This window comes from Manacus candei, unplaced genomic scaffold, assembly GCF_025592945.1.
Source record: "Manacus candei isolate 608988 ecotype Guabito, Panama unplaced genomic scaffold, ASM2559294v1 h1tg000056l, whole genome shotgun sequence".
In the NCBI taxonomy this organism is placed as follows: Eukaryota; Metazoa; Chordata; class Aves; order Passeriformes; family Pipridae; genus Manacus; species Manacus candei.
Window position 1 is genome coordinate 4,152,871 of NW_026138104.1, and position 20,439 is coordinate 4,173,309.

General features: G+C 38.5%; 2 protein-coding genes across 3 annotated transcripts in view; both read right to left on the minus strand.

Moving 5' to 3' along the window:
- Positions 1-2,909, minus strand: part of RSU1 (Ras suppressor protein 1) — a 103,612-nt gene extending 100,703 nt beyond the window's left edge. Inside the window, exon 1 of the mRNA XM_051802479.1 lies at positions 1,106-2,909. Coding sequence (XP_051658439.1) covers positions 1,106-1,123 — 18 coding nt within the window. The 5' untranslated portion in view covers positions 1,124-2,909. The remainder of the gene's footprint in view (positions 1-1,105) is intronic.
- A 1,145-nt stretch (positions 2,910-4,054) lies between these two features.
- CUBN (cubilin) overlaps positions 4,055-20,439 on the minus strand; it is a 143,529-nt gene continuing 127,144 nt past the window's right edge. For both annotated transcript variants that reach the window (XM_051802211.1, XM_051802210.1), the window contains exons 60-67: positions 10,770-10,975; positions 9,777-9,939; positions 9,131-9,339; positions 8,310-8,457; positions 8,010-8,191; positions 6,782-6,947; positions 4,779-5,014; positions 4,055-4,383 (exon numbers count right to left, since the gene is read on the minus strand). In XM_051802211.1, coding sequence (XP_051658171.1) covers positions 4,276-4,383; positions 4,779-5,014; positions 6,782-6,947; positions 8,010-8,191; positions 8,310-8,457; positions 9,131-9,339; positions 9,777-9,939; positions 10,770-10,975 — 1,418 coding nt within the window. In that variant the 3' untranslated portion in view covers positions 4,055-4,275. The remainder of the gene's footprint in view (positions 4,384-4,778; positions 5,015-6,781; positions 6,948-8,009; positions 8,192-8,309; positions 8,458-9,130; positions 9,340-9,776; positions 9,940-10,769; positions 10,976-20,439) is intronic.

Genomic DNA, 20,439 nt, shown 5'->3' on the forward strand with positions numbered 1-20,439 from the left:
CTTGTGTACTTTTGGGCACTGCTACTACAAATGTATCCATCACCATTACACTAAGTAAGTGTGATAAGTGGCATGCAATATTTATTTTGCTGATCTTTTTCTTATAAAAGCAAAATTTGACCTCTATTTTAATTATCACTTAATAAACATTTTAAACATTTACTTGTTAGTAACCCTGTACTGTTGCAGTGGTTCTGTATTATGAACAGTAGTCAATCCTATGAATTTTTGTTGCATTTCATTTAAATTAGGACTGCAGAATAATTCTGTAGTTTTAGTTCAGCAGTTGACAAAAAATAATTATGCTAAATATGTTAATTCTGATGCCTAGGACACTTATCCTGAGTTGTTATGGGAAACTTAGACACCTCCTCCTTTGCTTTATGAACCAACTGAAAACTGTTTTTCAGTCAAAATTGCTTTGAAAATTTAACTAAAATTAGCTAATGTTTTAAATTGACCAGCACCATGATTTCTAGCATTTCAGCTGAATATCTTCTGTCTCCTTTACTTCAAGTTAACTATAGTCCTAACAATATCTCATTGTGGTATTACTTGTTATTTATTGTTTATAAAGAATAGTCCTGTCACATGGGAAGGGCAATTAAAAACACTGTTATGGACCTTTTAGTTCTTATTCTTCAAATCCTGGTCTTCAGAGGGCTTACCGTTCATATGTGACTGCCGCATAAAATTACCTTTATATAAGAATAAATATCTATACTAACATGCAAAAGACGATTTATGTATAAAATGAAAACATGCAGGCTCTAGGAAGTGAAAATATGCACTTCATTATCTGTACTTTGTCATTGACAGGGAGAGGTTGTAGTTGTGCAGGTATCATAATATGGACATGCAGCATTCACAACAATGACATTATCTATAAAATAGCAATGTGCACAGACATAAAAGCAAAGATATTCATGGCAGCATTGTGAGTGAAGCTATAAATCTTATTAAACACAGATTTTGTCTTTTGAATTGTACACTGCAAAAAGCACATAGAAGTTTCATGGAATAATTCTTTTTAGATTATCTGTTTAGTTCTTCCTGTTTGCGTTTTCTGTGCATTCATTTTAAAGCGTTTTAAATTACTCCTTACCTTCCAAGATAGAAACATGGCTTAGCACTAGCTCTCTCCTCTAAGGACCTCCACTTTAATACTTCTGCAGTTGGTACTTCTGTTGTGGTTCCTCATATAAAATGTTAGAGGACAGCAGTGGGTTACTTTGTTCCTGTTTTTTTAAAAGAATGGGTTTGATAATTTACTCTAATTTTAGACTTTGACTATTTTTGGTGAGAGTCAGTTGGGCTAGATCAATTGAACCTTGTACCAGGAGCTTCATTCAACAGTCTTCATGAGCACAAATTCTCTGCTGGACTTTCTTTTTTTTTTTTTTCCTCTAAATAACCTTGTGCATTTTGCTCATTTGTAAATAAAATTATGCATGAGTATTGAATATTTCTAACATTTAAAGATGCACCAATCATTACTTATTGTTAGACTAAAAAAAAACTTAAAAATTTCTCTTCCTCCCATTCCCAGTGCTCTTCAGTCTTTTATTCTGCAGAAGTTCAATGATTCTATAAAATCTGATATTGTGACCAAAGGTCTTGCCAAGAGCAAGTATTTATCATATCGAAAGATGTCCAATAGCGTTTAATCTGCTTTAAAGTGAAACATGGTTTTTTTCTTAGTGAGATCAGCCTTTTTGAAGTACAGATTTCAGCAAAGTCACCAGTTCAGCTAGAGTTGCCCTCTAGAGCTTAAGGCCAAAGGTTGTGTTACCGGAATGGCCTCATGCACATCACAGGCCACCAGATCATGTCTGCATACCAGTCCCTAAGCCAGCAGGAGGCCAACCCCAGTTCAGCAAGCACTGGGACTGGGGTGTCCTTGGGAAACTTTGTCTTTAAACTGTATCACAAGTGACTGATATCGGTCTCAAAAATCCACTAATGAACTTCATTCATTAAAACCATGTACAGGTTTCCGTTTGTCAGTTTATGCTCTGTCACACTCCCAACAAGGCCAAGGTTTAATGTGAGAACTCATTTCTGACAGGACTGATCCACTTTTAACAGGAGCAATCAATGGACCACAGAACACTGCCTGCAGTGGCAGGGAGTTGTTTCGAGAGACATACCCTTCCCTTTCATCTGTGGCTTCCAGCCAAGCTGTGCTCCAGGCTGCAGCAGAAATGCAGAAAAGGGCAACATTCTTGTCAAGCCAATTCTTGCCTAAAATCTGATGTTTCCATTCCAGCCACCCACCAGCAAGTGACAGCAACCAGATATTGAGGGGATTCTCTGCCCTGCACCAACTGTACCAAATCCACGGGGATTCATAGGAAGATCAGAGCCAAAACAGACATTCATAGCCCTGTGATGCAGGAAGAAATACAGTCCTTCTTATCTTTGTAGGCAAATAACTCAATCCATGCTTGATTGCACTTGGAGTGACTTACACATTGCTGTCTTTAGAATTTATTTTGTGGCTTCATCTCCAGGCAGTTCAGATGTTTCTTTCTTTACTGCTTGCTATCCCCTGTAGTGAGTTTTAATAAACAGTATGGACAAAGATTGCATCATCCTTTGATTGCAAATATGCCATCAGTTTGGAAGTGGACTCAGAGCAAAAGTTTTCTGGACTACTAAACTGAAAATGTTTTATTTGACATTAGGGTCTTTTTATATTTTCCCTTATTAGAGGAATTTTCTGTTTTGCTAGCAGCTCAGCAGAACAGATGTCTGCCAGTTTGATCCCACACCAGGTATTTCTCCTTTTTCCATTTTATATTTAGGCACGTTAGCAGGAGTATCACCTGGACACAGGCTCAGTTTTTCTTAGTCCTTGTACAATTTTAAAATGCTGGTTTACATCTCATTCTGTTGGCCAGTGGGAATTAACAGGCTTCTCTCTTTCTAACTTACCATCAGAGGATTTTGAGTTGTATTTCGTATCTTGTCCTTTTTGCCTGCTTTGTTTTTTCTACATTTTATTTTAACCAGAATAGCTGCTCAGCTGCTATAAAGTGTTATGTGGTTGTGGAATGGTAGCTTTTTGGCCTTCACTGTGAAATCTTCAAAGAGTTCCTAGATTTTGTTAAAACTGCCATTTATACTTTATTGTCATTTCATAATTAATTTTTGCTATAGTCACATTAAGGAATTGCTTTCACTGTGAATGACTCTTTGCAATAGTTGTGAAGTGAGAGTTCTAATAAGGCCCATGTTCCTTTGCTGTGGTTCGACTTTCTCTTGCCTGTCCATCACAGTTGACATTCAGGAAATGAATTGGTCATTTGTTCTGGGTTGTGACAAAAAATGTTTCATGGTGGGAAACAGTATATCCTGTATGCCCTGTCAACAACGTCTTTTATGTTTGATGTGTGTTAGCCCAGGGAAAGGAAAATTTAATTGTAGTCAAAGATTAATTGATATTTCTATGTCTCCCCTATTCTGAAGTTATATCTGTTTCATAAATGTCTAGGAAGTTGCCTAAAAGTTGACTAAAAAGGTGACATAGTTGGTAAAGACTCAGAAGTTTTTCATATTCAGTTGTAAAATAGATTTAGAAGCCTGAAAATATAACTCAATAAGTATAATTACAGACATTTGTATATATTGAACCTAGGGCTCTGATCCTGACATTACTTCTTAATGTGGTTAAGATTTAGAACCACGTCACGTCCTTGCTGTGTTAAACTTCAGTAAATGCTCAAGTGCTGATTCAGCCGGGTTCTTATATCCAATGCACATGCTACTAAAAGTTCTTCAGCACGGTTAGCTGTGTAAGAGGCTGTAGGACAGGGGTATTTTTTCCAATTTCTCTTCTTATCCAATTTGAATAAAACTTGAGCTGACATTTTCAGGGCCGCTTGGAACAAAACCACATAACTTCAGAGCAACATAAAGACAATTTCATATCTTTGGTCCTCTTATAAATTTCATGTTGAAGTTTTATCCCAGCTAATTCACTTTTTATAGCATTAATTGTAAAACTTTGAAATTATGTAGAAGAATATAAAAAGTATATTGCAAAAACTCCTTTTCCCTGGGTAGATAATAGTTTATTGTCAGTACAACAGGAGATCACTTTTTTCTTTTTTTTGACAGAATCCTAAATTCATAACAGTAACACTTACAGTAACTTTTAAAGGGCCTTACTTCAGCTGCAGTTGTCATCACTGGATTTCAAACCTCCTTTACAATCTAAAGTCTCTTCAGTATAGCAAGGAATGGTAATATGTATTTCTCATAAACAGTGTTCTAGCTTGCCCAGCTTAACTGGAATCCTGATGGTAAAGTCACATATTCAGCATGAAATTTTATGTAGACTTGATGAGATGTAGCAGTAAATGGAGCGATGTTTGTATCCTAAAATTCAAGACAAGAAAAACAAAAAGCATTAGAGAAAGTGAAGATCGTTTGGAAGAGCCACTGAGAGTGTTAAAACTGAGGCACATATTGGATCATAGATTGAAAGAGGCCTCAGGTCTGTGGTAGATACTGCTGCTGCATTTCTCCCTCAAGGTATTGCAACTATTTAAATCACAAATACAACTAAATATGGAGCAAACTAGCTTGATGTCTCCCACTAGATGTCACTGCACGGTCTGAATTGGAAGGCTTCTAAGGTGCTTCACATGCTTTGCGCCTTCACTTCCACTCATGTGGAATTCATACCAGAATTAGGGAAACAGTCTTGTATATCGAACAGTAAATAATCATTTTAACCCCTTACAGGGTCACAGACAGAAGGCAATACATACCATCCCACAGTATGGCCCGGCAGGGGGGTAGCTGGCATCTGGCCCGTTGTAGAGGATCAGATAGTTGCTGCTGCAATCCCCTGGGTCATCGATGCTGATGAAATCAAAGTTCACTGTGACAATTCGTCCCTGGGGCACAGCAAGGGCCCACTCACAGTCAGTGTTGTTGGGGTAAGTTGCTGGGTAGCTGGGACTGGCAAAAGAGCCAGTGGTGCCGTATAATGTTCCTCCACATCCTGGAAGCAGACATTGTTAACTGGCCTAGAAGGCTTAATTTCACAAAATAATACATCATTTAGTACATTAGTACAGTATTGGTAGTATCACTGAAAACCAGAGACACTGTGAGCTGTAACAACTAATGTGGATAACAGCACTATTCCAATAAGAGACAAAACTGAGGGTCTAGCTTCAGCAGCCTGAGAAAAATATGCAATGGGCATCACTGAATATTAAAAACCAAAGTGCCTTGGTCAGTTCAGTTCCCAGCTACTCAACTAGAGATGAATTCTCTTTGACTGTTCTTCATGAAAAGTAGTGAATCCTCATCTGATAGAAAAATATAGAGAACAACTCAGAGAAAATAGTTGTATTCAGTAAACTAAAGGTCATTTTTACAAAAATTCCATCTTCTACAGTGGGCAGAAGCAAATGACCTGGGAAAAATGCAAGTTTATAGAGTAAGAATGTGCAGGTCATGCCTCAGATTACTTTCACAGTCTCCAAGAATTTTCAGCTCACAGCTCTCAGAGGTGGAATCTTTCTATTCAGTGTTTATCAAATGTCTTCCATGAATTTGTGTGGGTAGTTTTTGAATCAATGTAAATTTGTAGTATGCTATGGGAAGGAGCCCCACCACTTAACTGCATACTATGTCAAGAACTGGTTTGTTTAGTTTGTTTTGAACCTGCTGACTCCTGGCTGTATCTGATGGCTTCTAGTTCTTCTATGGGAAAAGTCAATGATCGCTAGTTATCATCCAATATCACTCAATTTTATAGACTTCAGTAGTTTCTTAACTAGATTAACAAGTCTCAGCATCCTTCATACAGAAGCTATTTTTTATGTTGAGCCCTTTGTTAATCCTAAATTTTGTAAGAGGAGAAGACCAGAACTGTGTACATCATTCAGTTTGTGTATGAGCTATGGATTTATACAGTGGCTTTCTATTTCTTCTCTCTTCCTTTCACAACAATTCCTATCATTCTGCCAGCCTACTTGACCCTTAGTGAGCAGTCAGCTTTTCTTTTCATGAAACTATTTTACCCCTAAGATCTTGCTGTTGAGTACTAAAAGTCAACTCAGTGCCAATATTTTTGTATGTAAAGTTAGGGTTGTCTTTTTTTGACCACATTCTTTATCGACACTTTCCTACACTGAGCTTTATCTGCCTTTTCAGCATTAGGCCACTCAGTACTTTATGGTTATTCTGCAGTGCTTTTCATTGGTCATGAGCTCTCCTACCTACAGTAACTCAGTGTCATGAACAAACCATTACCCAGCTGTTCACTGCCATTTCATAAGACATTTTTGAGTGTGTCTGTGATATAGTCATCACACATTATAGTTAGTTTATTGTCTTGGGGCAAATTTCAGTCTTCTTCAGGCTTAGCAGTGCCTAGGTCCTAGGGCATATCACAACTGGACTATTAACGAGGCAGGCTGAGTCACCACCACCGCTGCCACTCTGTGGATTCCAAGGTAGATGTTCCTGATATTTTCTGACCTCTCAGTGAAGGCAGTTGATCTTCATCTTAAGTGGACTGTATCCTCTGGGGGCTGCTAAAGTCAGCATTAGAGAGAGGGAATTTCCTCCATCTCATAAAATGAATCTCACCCACCTGGTCTTGAGGAGCAACTACCTCTCTCCAGTAACTGAATAGGGTGGACTATGTCCTCTGGGGAAGGTCTAAAGTGTTGATGAGGCAGAGTCCAAAAATAGCAGAATTCCATATTGCTGCATTTGCTTTCTATGTAGAATTACTTTGTAATTACAGCCTTACCACTTGACGATGAAGTCCAAGTAATTTCATATCCATCATGAGCCCCTGAAAAATCACTCTTGAAACGAAGGTAGACAACGTAGTTTTGGGGGAAGATGGGACTGGGCACAGTGTTTCCACAGAACCTGCCAAGTAGTGGTGATTGCACATCACTCCCATTTCTGACCTTCAAGGGACACAAAAAAGATTGTCAACATTGAATTCCTATGCCAGGTACACACCAGTACAATTATTCAGTGATACAAGCACAGCATAAAATGACAATTATGGTATGCATTCAAGTCACTACATATTTTAATACTGTTATTTTTACTATTATATATTCTTGTATAGAAGGAAAAAAAGACCATTAACCAGTCTGTCTGAGTTTTGTAAGTAATTGCACAGAATAAGTATCATCAGAAACAAGCAGCTAAATTTTAGGTACATCTCCTGACTGAAGAAAATTAGTTAAATAGTAGCTAAGATGTGCTTTTGCAAACCCATGTTTTACTTTTCATAAGAAATGTTAATATTCCAGATAAAAAGATTAATTCTTTACCCTCTTTTCCCTGGTCACATTAAGACACAGATCATATTACACAGCTCAGATTTAATTTGATTTTTTTCTGAGCTCCAATAATGCTGATCCTCAGATCCATTTCTTGAGACAGTAAAGAGGAAATGAAAAGAGAACTAAATAATGATTCTGCCACAAATATCTGATTTTTCTCATCTGACCAGTGAAGGAGTGAGGATTGCATAGGAGAAGGATATGCATTTTATTGACACAAAGTACCTTTGCAAGTATCCTACATTTGTCACTAGAGCTCTTTTTTTTTTTTTTTAAAGAAAATTAAAAATGCTTTTTTAGGAAAAAAAATATCAAGCAGATGGAATCTACTGCTGGAAAAAAGCACTCATGTTTATGGCTTTCTGTTCATGCATGAAGGTTAATATCGAATGCAAACTATTCCAGATTGCTCTGTTAACTGGGTAACCTCAACAAGCGCTAGGTAAAGATGAGTTAGCTAATAATGAAACTACTTATTCACTGGTTTTGGACTTACTATAGTGGGTATTGTTTAATCTCTTAATATAACACCTAAGTACCTTTCACCATAAAACTGTAGCAATAAATTAGTCCCTTATGTCAGTTCAGCTCAGACTTGATCAGAGCTTATTAGTATCTTTTGAATTCAGCACATTTTGACACAGGCCCACAAAATATGTATACTTGGCTCGATACCTCTAGGAAATCACGTGAACAGTGGCTACTGTCTTCCAAACTGAAAGCATGGAAAAAGAGAGATATTTTGTGATTTGGGGGAGCTCGTAGAATGATAGAACAATCCATATTATTGGGGTGACGACCAGGCCAGCCAGGGCTCTTCAGGTAACCAAATGACTGATTATACTCTCTGCTGCAACCTTGAGACAGAAAACCAGAAACATGTAAGGATTTCAGATGTCTGTATTGCTTTTCACTGTATGGCATAAACAGAGGGAATAATAGATAGATTTTTTTTAGACATTTCTTCAAGCTTACCTGTAGCTTGATAGGAAAATCTGACTCCGTTATTAATCATGTATTCATCTGACTTGAACGTCACGATGGCAGTGCGATCGTAAGAATAAAATTTGGGGATTGGAAAAGTTTCAGTGCCACAGAATCTATGGACTGACCCTTGGCCATGCTGGAATTGAATACATGTCACAAGTTACTTAATTATAGAATTCAGTTTTCTACTTCCTGAACTTGAGGTAAGTAAATCTCTCAACAGCTTCTGTACCAACTATGCAATTGTATTTCAAAGTTCTCATGGAAATCACTAAATAATGTTTCAACATTTTATGTTGAATTATTATGAGAAACATATCAAATGTAACAGGTATTGTCATGGTAAAATGAGAAATAACGAAAGGAGGTTTAGAATAATGTAATATAAGGGACATAAACAGTTGGGCTTTCTTTTTGTGGTGTTTTTCACAAACACTCTTCTTGGCATCAGTATTCATTTTTACTATGGTTCTTGCATGGAAGGAAGTAAAATTAGTTTATGGAAACCCACTGTCGGGCAGTATTTTCTGGGTGTTAAGTTTGGCAGAACTGTTACTTGGTGCAAGTGGGAAAAACTGTGTAACACTTACCCAGGTCTAATTCAATCTGTGCACAGTGTGCTTCCATGAGGTCTGTGTACCAGTTAACCCACCTTAGCTGGGGCACAGTGTGTAATGTTTTGGATGTGCTTCTCACACAGTATCATCAATCAATCTATTACCAAATGCTGGGTTTCTCCTTCCTCTCTTTCCAAAGAGGGATGAGAGCTGCACGTGAATGTGGAATGGTATCACCTGTAAATTTCTTACTGTTGGTGAGTCCTGGAGCTCTAGGTAGTTCTGAGAGCAGTCCTGGCTGGAATGGAGGTGGAAGGCCTCTACCTCTACCCTGACTTGCTGTTGCGGAGGGGCATCAATGACCCAAGTACAGAGAGTAAATGGTGGATACTCATTCGGAAAGTTAGGAGATGTTGCAGTCAGGGATGTAGAAGTTGCATTATATATTCCTCCACACAGGCCTGCGTAGAGCAGTAACAAATGCATCAGAGTGAAAACTTTTTAAACTGGGAAAAAATATTTTGTGAGGAAAACTACACTGGTCAATATACTTTTGTATTTACATCTGAGTCTCTAGAAGGAGAAAGAAAGTAAAACACATGCTAATGTTGCCAATGTATGTCATAAAACTCAAATAAATGTTTGTTGCCTATTTGTTAACAATCTGTGAGCATTCCTGTTTTGCACTCCAGACTGACAGTCACCTTACAGTCAGTCAAGACCAAGGAGAATTGCACTGGGGTCTAGCAGAGCTGCTTACAGATGCTGTGCTATGGACTATTTTTGCCCTTTCCTGAGCCTTATATCTATGACAAATTTTGATGAATTACTATTTAAATATAAAGATCCACAAAAGAATCCCAACAATATATACGTATACATATACATGAATACGTACGATCCACTGTGACGTAGGTAGCATTGAAACCCTCCCTTTCCACAGAATTGTCTGTGACAAACTTCACAGTCAAGGAATTACGGGTAGAGAGAAAAGGAGCTGGCAGTGTAGATCCACAGAATGTGCCAACTAAATTGTCATTTTCATTATCTCCATCGTAAAGCTGAAAGAAGAAGAGTATATAAGCCACTATGGTTTAGGCACAACAAACAAATAAAGAGAAATAAAATTGTATGACCCCTTCTTTTTCTTTTACTTGAAAGCGCAGTACGTGCTCTTGTGCTTTAACAGGATGTTCTTGATGACCATAATTATTCACTGCCATATTAACTAATTCTGTTGGACAGTAAATCTCATTATGGAACATTCTGGTTCTGTCTCAGCAAATCTATCAAAAAAAACTATTATATTTTAATTTGGCATTCTGATTTCTTTATTATATGTGAACTCAAAGTGCTTTTCAGTGGGAAGGTTGATTTTATTCATCAAAATGTATAATGAATTCCTAGTTTCATTGAGAATGTCTAATGTTCAACAGGATCTGTAACACTCCTTGGTGGAAATTATTTAGCAGCATTCTGCTATCTGATGTTTTGTATGCTCATCTCCAAGAAAATAGCTTCCACGGGTGAGCAGTGAGCACCAAGACTTGTGTATCCAAAATTTTATGAATTCAAGATCTTTCAAGCGTATGATAATGAATCTGCAAGTTTACTTTAAAAGTGTTTGAGTTTTGTTTTCTGTGAAATAAATACCGATTTATATGGGCAGCCTAAGAAGCACGTCCCCATAACAATGTTAAAACTCTTTCTGGTTTCCAAAAAGGCAGAATGACATCTGGAGTAGTAATCCAACTCAATGAAAAAAAATAATTATGTTAAGTAATTTAATTTCTTCTTAAGACCATTTTCTATTAATTAGGTTAGCCTCGTGGAGAAGATAATGGATTGTATCCCACTGATATTTTCTTTTTAAAATACGCAGATGTCTTACTTTGACATAATCATATCGGCAAATCCGAGCAGTCCGTGCTTCAAGTGCAAATGAAGTGAAGGTGAGGTTGATCAGTTTGTTTACAGGTGCACTTATGGTCCACACACAGTCCAGATTTTTCTCATATCTTCTGGTCACATTGGAGACTGGGGGGCCAAAGGTATAAGCTGAAGCTGTCAAGTAACCACCACAGCCATTCTGAGGTCCTGTTGAAGACAGAGAAGCTTTTTAAAAGCCATTACTGGCATTTATTTAATCTTCAACTCTTTAATGTCAAGCCAGCAGCTTTTTTTTTTTTTCTATGCTACAGTCCTTTTTACTGTCCTGTCTTGCAAGGACTATCTCAGTGATGAAAAGACTTTCAACACAGAGAGATATGAATCACAATTAGATTTCATGGAGTGAATTAAGAAAGGCTTATGTCTTCTGTTAAGTATAAAAACAGTATCTATTTTGAAAATGTAGCAAGAGGTTTTTTAAAAGGGACTGTAAGAAGACAAAGGACAGAAATGAAACAAAAGAGCAGTGGTCCGAGGGCCTTTGGAAGGGATCCTTGCCAGCTGGTGAGAATATTTGGTCAGTAGGGGGCACTGGGTTGTTGGCTTTGAAAATGTGGTATTTCCTTATTTTGGCAATACAATGGCGTCCTAGGGGGATTGAATTTGGCAACCTGACGCTGGGACTCAGACTCATATTCATGAATCTAGCTAAAAGGGACTTCTGGAAGCATTTTGCTTGGTGGGAACTTACAAACCCTCTGAAACACAGGCTGCTTCTCATTTGAATCCCACAAATCGGGCTAAGTTCTGGACTTATGTGCTGTGAAAATTCAAGCCCTATAATGTCAGTAACATTGAAAGAACTTAACTTTGGAGAAAAGCAGTTATTAGGAGATCAGAACCTCTTTATTGCATCGAATTACAAGCAAGCAAAAAATACAGACTACTGAAGGGCTTTTTTTTTTTTTTTTTTTTAAGTTTGATTTCTACGGGCAGGACTGGGCTAGTAAATGTGATCAATTTATTTACTTCCTTCCCCAGTCTCTATGGGGTCTCCTGACCACTTATTTAACTCAGGAATTCAAATAAAATGTGGTTTATACACTTGGTTTTGGGTCTGATAGTTTTTGCAAACTTCACAGAGCGAGGCAGTAACTGCAAGCAGCCTGTTGTCTCCCTCAGCAAATCCATTTACGAGCATTCCATAATGAACGAAGCTACAGCTGTGGCTGAGCAACACGAGCAGAGTTTCAGAATTTCATCTGCATATGTAAAATATGCTTGTCTGGCACATTCAGTGACTTAACCTTGACATGTTGTTACATTTCCAGACATATAAAACTGTGCCTTACTTGAACTACAGTATTACAAAAGATCACTCTGGGGAAAAATCAGCATCCAAGGATCAGGATTGCATCAGTAACCCAGTGCTGGAGAGAGCCCTGTCTTGGAGACTGTAATGGTTAAACCAGAGTGACTAAGGCTAAATGTCATCCTGCTCTACTAACCAAAGCCGGAAAAACCCCACCCTGCAAAGAAGTTTGCTTAACCCCAAAATCTTAATAACACGTGATTTCTGCTTTTGCTATAGCTAAAAATGATCAGAAGAGACTTATTACCAAGCGAAAAAGCCAGGAATTAGTAGATTATTGTCCAGTTTTTCAGGCAGTTAATGAAGTTGGAAACTAGGAAAAGTGTGAGTGTTCATTCCAATGCCACTGCAGAAGGCGAGAACAACAGCAGGGGAAATGTGAGCAATAAATCACTTTCTTACAAATAGTCTAGGAAGGAGGAAAATGTCAGACAGGAGGGTGCCTGAGCCCTAAGAGTGCAGTTTCACTGTATTTTTTTCTTTGTTCACCCTTCTGCATGATTTATTCAGTCTCCCTGAAACAATCTTGTTGGAGCCATTTCCTGCTCAGCATTTTGAACATCGTCAACTAAACATAACATTAAGCATATAAATGTCAGTCATAGATCATAATCTAGCTATCCAGCCCTGCAATATTGAGTCCAGACTGATATATGGGTCAGGCACTTACAAAGCTCCCCTTCACCTTTTTTAAAGTTAGCATTGCAGAGATGCCAGTCAGACCATGGCAACAGGAGTCAGGGAATTGCCACAGAGCCACACAACAGGAAGGCTCTCAGTGCTACTGAATTGTACATTCTTTGAATATCAAATGGACCTTTGCAATGGTGAACTTCACTACTAGCTGTGCAGTGAAAGACAGCTCAGATGACAAAAAATACAGGTGTGGGTAAGTTGTGTGTGTACAGCATATGAGACGGACCCGACAGAGAGAGAAGAAGGCCAAATTCACATTATCAGAAAATTAATTCTAGCTAGTATAGTATAGCCAGTAATAGCTTCTAAGGGCAGATAAATTCCTAAAAGTGTGATTTATAGTTAATAAAGATGAGGTTTCATCATTAGCTTTCACAATGCCTGCCCTGCTTAGCTGCGGTAGAGTCAGATGCTTACAGGACAGTACATTATAAATACATCTAGACTGAAAGCTGACCAGATATCAAGTAGCCTGCCATCAGGGCAAATAAAGAGCAGCCCTTGTTGAAAAATCTATCCATCTTGGTGCTTTTCAGTACTGATCAATGTTACATCTGATTGCAACCACTAGAAGTTACACAATAGTGAAGCTGCACAGATCAAGGGAACACCCACAAGTAAATGAAGAACCAACTGCTTAACAGAAGGGAACTTGTGCTAAGAGAAACAGTACTGCACTGCATTTTAGCCAGGACACAACACATTGTTTTAAAAATCAGCACCACTTCTGAATAGAAGGCCGAAGAGTAGCCACCTTTAATGGAAAGATATTCACCACTGGCTAACGCAACCAGAAAAAAAATGTAGCTAAAATTTAGGAAAAATCTGGGCCTGAGAAGTCTGTTAATTTGTAGAATAGACTCTTAGATATTAAAAGCTAAACTTGATTAAAATAATGAGAAATGTACCTTATAGAACAGTTTGTATGCCAGCAGATGGACCAGCTATATGGCTGACTGTGTTGTTTCAGTTTCTGGTTTCTTATTTAAAATAAAAATCATAAGGTCATCATAAATCAGATGGCAATCTTGTCTTCCTCATAAACAGCTTGCCAGAGAACACAAATTATCAGAAGAACTAGGGCACACACTGTCATCATTAATTGCTTTTGGAGGGAAGCATTAATGAAACTAAAAGGCTGAAGGACCATTCAGAAAAGAAGGAATTGAATGTTCCTTATGGCAAATAAAAATAATTACAGCAGAGACCAAGCACATGTTTCTCTGTTAAGAGTTATACCCTCTAGATATGAAATGAAGAAGAAGATAAATCTTTGAAGCTGCCTGCCTTTGAAGCACAGCCAGGGGTAAGGTTCATTTATACAGGTATGGGTGCAGTGTAAGGGAGCCTACTGAATAGTCTGAAATCAACTAAACCACTGAAATTTCAAAACACAGCAAAGTAATTTTGCTGCCCTTCCCTTCTTAACAAGTGAGCACCCCAAATGGCTCCTAGAAGGCAGCAAAGTTCAAAGAACTGTTCTAGTTCTGCTTGAACAGTAAGGAAAATCCTCTCCCAGAATTTTGAATCTCATTTGGTTTTACCTAGAAGCATCCCTGGAAACTCAAGACTCCTCTCTGATCTGAACTAAAGATCAGAATACCTAAAGATTAACTCGGTCAAGACTAATGCTTCTTTCCTGATGGGTCTTATTTCCAGTGCAGAGGAGTGGCTGGATTAATTGTGGCAGCAATAATTATCTTGTAGATTGGTTGGATCGTGGCTTCAAACAGTAAGGCTCGGAAGGACAGGGCTGGAGAGAGGAACTGTAGTGTTCTACTTTGTCTCAAGGCTGATACTGAAGGTTGGTAAACCTTTGCAAGCTGAGCTGAGCTGTTCCCATGTTTGGTAATTGCTGCACCAACTTTGTGTGGCTGCAGAGCCCTGGCAGAAGTGCCAGTCCTGACCACAGAGCCTGAAACATTTCAGGAGATCTCTGAAAGCACAGGGCCCTTTTTAGTCTATAGACCAGCCTTTAAGTAGAAAGGTTTTCTGACTGGTTTGATGGCCTGGCAATGGTACCAGCAGTGACATTTAGGACTGCAGAGCCCCAGTATCCTGCTGTAGCAGGATTTCGCAAATGCAGTCAGATAAAGTTCATATTCTTAAGTTTTTTTGGGCTGATACCAAATATAACGGTCCAGACATGCTCTGTGCCAAGCCTGCATAACTGTAGCCTATGTACTGTCCTGTCCATCTCCTAGATGCTTGTCTGGGAGACCAGAGGCAGATATGCAGTCTTGCCTTATTCTAGCACTTACTAATACTGCATCAGAGTCCATATTTGGCATCACAGTGCCCAGGTCTTTGCAGGTCTCTTGTGATGTGAATCAGAATTGTCTCCTTGCCTCTTTTTCATATGCACCAGAGGACAGATTTTCAGCTGAAGAAGTCATGGATTTCAGTCAAGCTAAGACAATCATGCCATTAGAGAGTTTACCCACAGTTGTGTGAAGTGCCATTAATCTGAATATCCCATCAGCTTCCAACCATTTAGTCACTACAAAGATATGTAATCACTGTGTCTGAAAATAAGTTTTCACCTAATTTTTTCAGATCAGTCAGAAATATCTTTCTTGAATGTCTGCCTCTCTTGTCTGTCCAATTTGAGCATGCAAGACCCCCTTATATTTATTTTGCTTTGGAAGAAGAAATCCTTCACTGGAGATATTCAAGAACCATATGGATGCAATCCTGTGCAATGTGCTCTAAGATGACCCTATCTGAGCAGTGAGGTTGGACCATGTGACCCAATGTGGTCCCTTCCAACCTGAACCATTCTGTGACTCTGCAATTAAATGACTGACATTTCTGAGAGGCATTTGTAGATTATCCCTTAGCTCATCACTTGTATTCTTTTCCAAGATACCAAAGAGATCTGTTTCAACACTGCAAATGCTTTCTAAATTTAGTCAGATTTCAAGCTGATGCATATTTTTATATTTGAGCCCCAAAATACATTTAGAAACAGTCCAGGAACTGTGACTTAGGAACATATATTCTGAGCTTGTCACAGATGTTTTTATTTTCATGGACTATAATAAGATCAAGAAAAGATATTATTAGCCACAATTTATTCATTATTTTAATAGATTAAACTAATCATAGTTCATCCATGACAATGTAATGAAATGTGTAATACTGATGTGTAATATATTTGGCAAAAATTGTGTGAACCAAAAGCCCAAAGAAATTTCTGCCAGAAGACTTGTGAGATTCAGACAATTTGCTTCTCAGCTAAACCCTCTGCAGCATCAGGTTCCAAGTTCAGGTTGGATACCTTAACATACACCCCTGGAAATCAGTCCTAGTGGGCTGTGAAATCTCTGCCAGTCACTGCTGCATGAGAAAATGCAACAGCATTCACATGCCACAGTCAAGGACACATTCTTCTAAGATTTTTTTTTTGTTGGAGGAAGAAAAGTTTGACGGATGCAGCTTTCCCACAGGCCATAACTGCTGTTGTCAGTGCAGGTGCCAACCTTATTTACATAAATCAGTGCAATGAACTACTGCTGATGGTGTGAGAATTTAGAAATTACTCACAAAAGGATACCTAACTCTGACTTATGCAGCAGAATAACCAAACCAATATTTTACACTTTATATTGCACATTCAGATCTTTTTTTCAGCAATTCTGAACAACCCAGAAAGAATCTGCAGCAACTGTGCATCCTGAACACTACCAAAAATCTGCACCTCGAAACTGAAGTTAGAGTGAGCCATGGTTTCAGTCTGCAGGGCAGAAGAGCATGTAGAACTAAATTAAGAATTTTTTTGTTGTTGTTGACAATATAAAATAGTATTAAAATGCTGTGAAAATTCTACTGGACCAATTTTTTAAAAAGTAAACTTTAATTTCATTAGGGGAGAGGATAACAATAAGCGTGTTTGTGACAGCACTTGGTGTATTGTATTCCAAACAGGAAGTAAGTAATTCAATACACAGAAAATAAAATAAAGGAAGGCAGATCCCTCTGGGTGATTTAACAAGTAAGCTACAGATCATCTGATCAGGAAAAAAACCCATATAGATTATAATCTATTTCTGTTATACATATACTAGATTATTTATGTAAATTACCTATTAGTGCATTTTTCTGGTATATCAGGAAAGATTTATATTTCCAACTATTTTTTTTCTAAAGTCTACTTGCTTGTGATTATTTTCCTTATGCAAAATGATTAATATTCATTCCATAGAAATGCTCATTTCAATAAAAAGAATGGAGAGATCCTTGAGGGAAAAACTGAGCAAATTTAGGACAATGCAAAGGATGGAGTGTTTCAGGATTTAACATTCCAGCAGCCTAATGGTTGCCAAAGGTTTTGGAGACATTTCTCCTGCCCTAGAGCCAACACTAGTCTTCTCATTGTTGCCACCCTATTCTTCGTGCCTGTCTATAACCATCTGGTTTTCCTCGTCTCATGTTTAAATCATAATCTTTTTGTGACAGCAGATTCCTCTGCCTAGTGCAGAGGAATTGTGGCCCCTGAGCTCGTAAGCCCCAAGGTAGTGCAAACAAGGGATGACATTGGTATTAGTCCAGTGCATGATATTTGTCTGTCACAAAGCATAAACTTGAATTTCTCCTGCATGCTCACAAAAGATAGTATAAAAAAAAGGGAGAGGAAAGAGCTGGCTACAGCTTGAAGTCAAGCAGAATTTAGGGCAGTAGAGAAAAAGCAGGAAAGCTTCCTCCTCTCCTCCATCCCACCTTTCCCGCTGTCCCAACTCTGTTGCAGTTTTAACTGTATTGTGTGAATTAACCTCAGGAAGAGCTTTCTGACTCAACCTACTTATCTAATCATGTGCAACACTTTTTGCTTCTTGCAAATTCATGTGGTTTCCTTAGACAGCCTCAATGAGCTGAGCTGTATTTCAGAAAACCCCTCGATCCTTCCCCTATTGTTTAGAATGTGATGTATTTTTTCATTACTGAGACAATGGAGCTATGCACACGAGCAGAGAGCTTTCAAGGAGAAATTATTTGCTGTTAATAAGGTCACAGCTACATCTCCTGACAGGCATTGCTGACTCTTTAAAAACAAGAAAAAAACCCATATGTTTTCTTAGCCTTTGTGTCATAAGCCTCAGAGTGATCACAAGTTGAGGTGAGAGTGTCACCCCACTACTGAATGGGAATAGGCAGAAGTTCCATTTATCACCAAAGTCTTATTTGTGCTATTACAGCAGGGATGGCAGAGGTATGTGCAGGCTCTGTCCCTGCCAGCCAGGGTCAGCTGAAAAGCTGAGATCTCTCCTTAGAGCTCAAGAGATAATCAGTAGATCTTTGGCCAAGTCACAAGCTCATTACACGCAGACCTCATCTTTGGGGAGAGATCTTAGCTTTCCTTCCTTCACAGAGACATCTCATGTAACCAAATGCCTTAAGCTGATATTGATTTCTCTCTTCTCATCCTTTTATTGATTGCCTAGGGGAGCACATGCTCACTGTGGAAAGGAGGCATAATTCTCATTTTACAGACTGAAAACAGAGGCAGAAAAAAAAGGTCAGTGGTAACTAAGAGGAGTCTGTCTTTCCATAAATCTAACACTTGGAGCAGGCTAAGATCTTCCAGTCAGCCCAGCTCACCAGCTCAGCCTGAGAGCATTTCCAAGTGATTCCAAAAATGAGGCTGATAAGTGTCCAAACTTAGTAGCAGAAATAGTGAAATGATAAACCCTCTGAACCACACCACAAGGACCACATGTCCCACTGCCTCAAATGCACCATGTCACAGAGTGGGTTATGACAAAGAGTGCTGCTTGTGAAATGTGCACTTAACATTACATTGCACAGTGTACAGGGTAGTATGGGGAAAGAAAAGACATTTCACAAGAAAGGTGAGATGTTGCTGTACTTCAAATTAACACTATTTCATACTTTCTGTTAGTCTCCTTTTTCTGACTAGTGGGGGGACCTCGAATATTCTAGTGGGTGCAGGATCAGTGATGCAAACAAATTGTTTTAATAAAAACAGAGCACATTTTTCTACAGAAATGTCAGAGTTTAACATTTTGAGTGCCTGGAAGCCGCTGTATTTTGGCAGTACCTTCAAGAGAAGTCCGATCAGGAAAGAAATTTGAAGAGCTTGTGAGGAAAGGAAATAGTTTAGTTTACTACAAACAGAAACAATGTACTGTTTCTGCTCCATTCTTTCCAATACATAATCAGGGTCACTCACAACATGAAACAGAGACCAATAATTATGTTATCCAGTTGTGCTTCCCTAGGGTAACTAGAGAATAATGTGCTCATTGTCATCCAACAGAGAATGAGGCTTCTTGTTTCTCTACAGATACCATCTTCCTCATTCAAGAGATTTATCATTATTAATTGTCATCTGATTGCATTTGTACTCTTACAAAACCACATGGGTTTTATCTTTTGAAAGACATAAGGGAGCTTCTCTAAAGCACCATGTAGAATAACAGGCTTTTAGATCTTCATGGTTTTATTCTCTTTCATTTGAAGCACAATCTCAGACTTCATAGTACGAAGATGTGTCACAGATTTTCCTGGCTCCATTTTTTAGGCAAGCCAAACTGGAAACATTTATAGGATGTGACTCATTTTTTCCTCTTATAATATACTTTTCTACTTTTTGGCCATTTTGTACTAGTATGGGACTGCCAGGATCCTTGCTAATGGCCGTGTGGTTTAGTCCCTGTGGCTTACTTCCCACAGTGAAGAAAGAAGACCTACCATTAAGCATCTCACCACCACGGGCTCTTTGTCACACAACCCACATCTCCGCTTGGTCATCTTTTATAACTTGCAACTCCATTGCTCCTGAGTAACTCCTGCAACATCATGATCTTTCTTTCCTTGGGAGCCTCCAGAAATGTCCCTCCAAAACATAGCCTAATAGATGTCAAAGTTTATTCATAAAAGGCTTCTCCTCACTCTAGGAAATTATCAGGCATGGTTCTGATGTGAAGAGCTTGGCTTGTGTTCTGTTGTGTGCTTAAACAGAATATCTGGTAAGTTGCACAAACAAATCTAAAGTCAGTGGCTAAAAAAGTTGACTAAATGCCAACAGGAAGAGCAAAAGCTTGGGGAGTTCCTGATGATCTCACTCTGGAAACATGAACCCAGGCTGCAGGGGATCTATAACAACTGATACCTCGGGGTTTAAAGACAGCAACATGTGAAGCAACATTATGTTACCTGGAATACAGTTCACAAGAGGGGTCTTAACGATACTTGTAGCAATTATTTAGTGTGAAGCAAAGGAAGAGTTAATAATAGTAATAACCATGAGGTTCTGTGGGAATATTTTTCTTGGCAAGGCCAAGTAGAACCAGTTATTTTCCTTATCTGTAAATACTTTCTCAGACTGTATCAAATGAGAAAGTCACTGGCTAGGGGCAGGGAGGGGATTCAATGACTCAGCAGAAGACTATGTTTGTTCTGCCACAAAGGCCTTTCATTCTGATCTGTCTGAGTGCCAGCTTTGCTAACTGGACAATTACTTCTTTCTAGATCACAAAACCCATGGAGTTAATTACACAAGGGACTAGTAGAGATGACATGAAATCAATTTACATGTAATAATTATTTGTTGCTTATCTTCCCTGAAGCAATTCAGATGTTA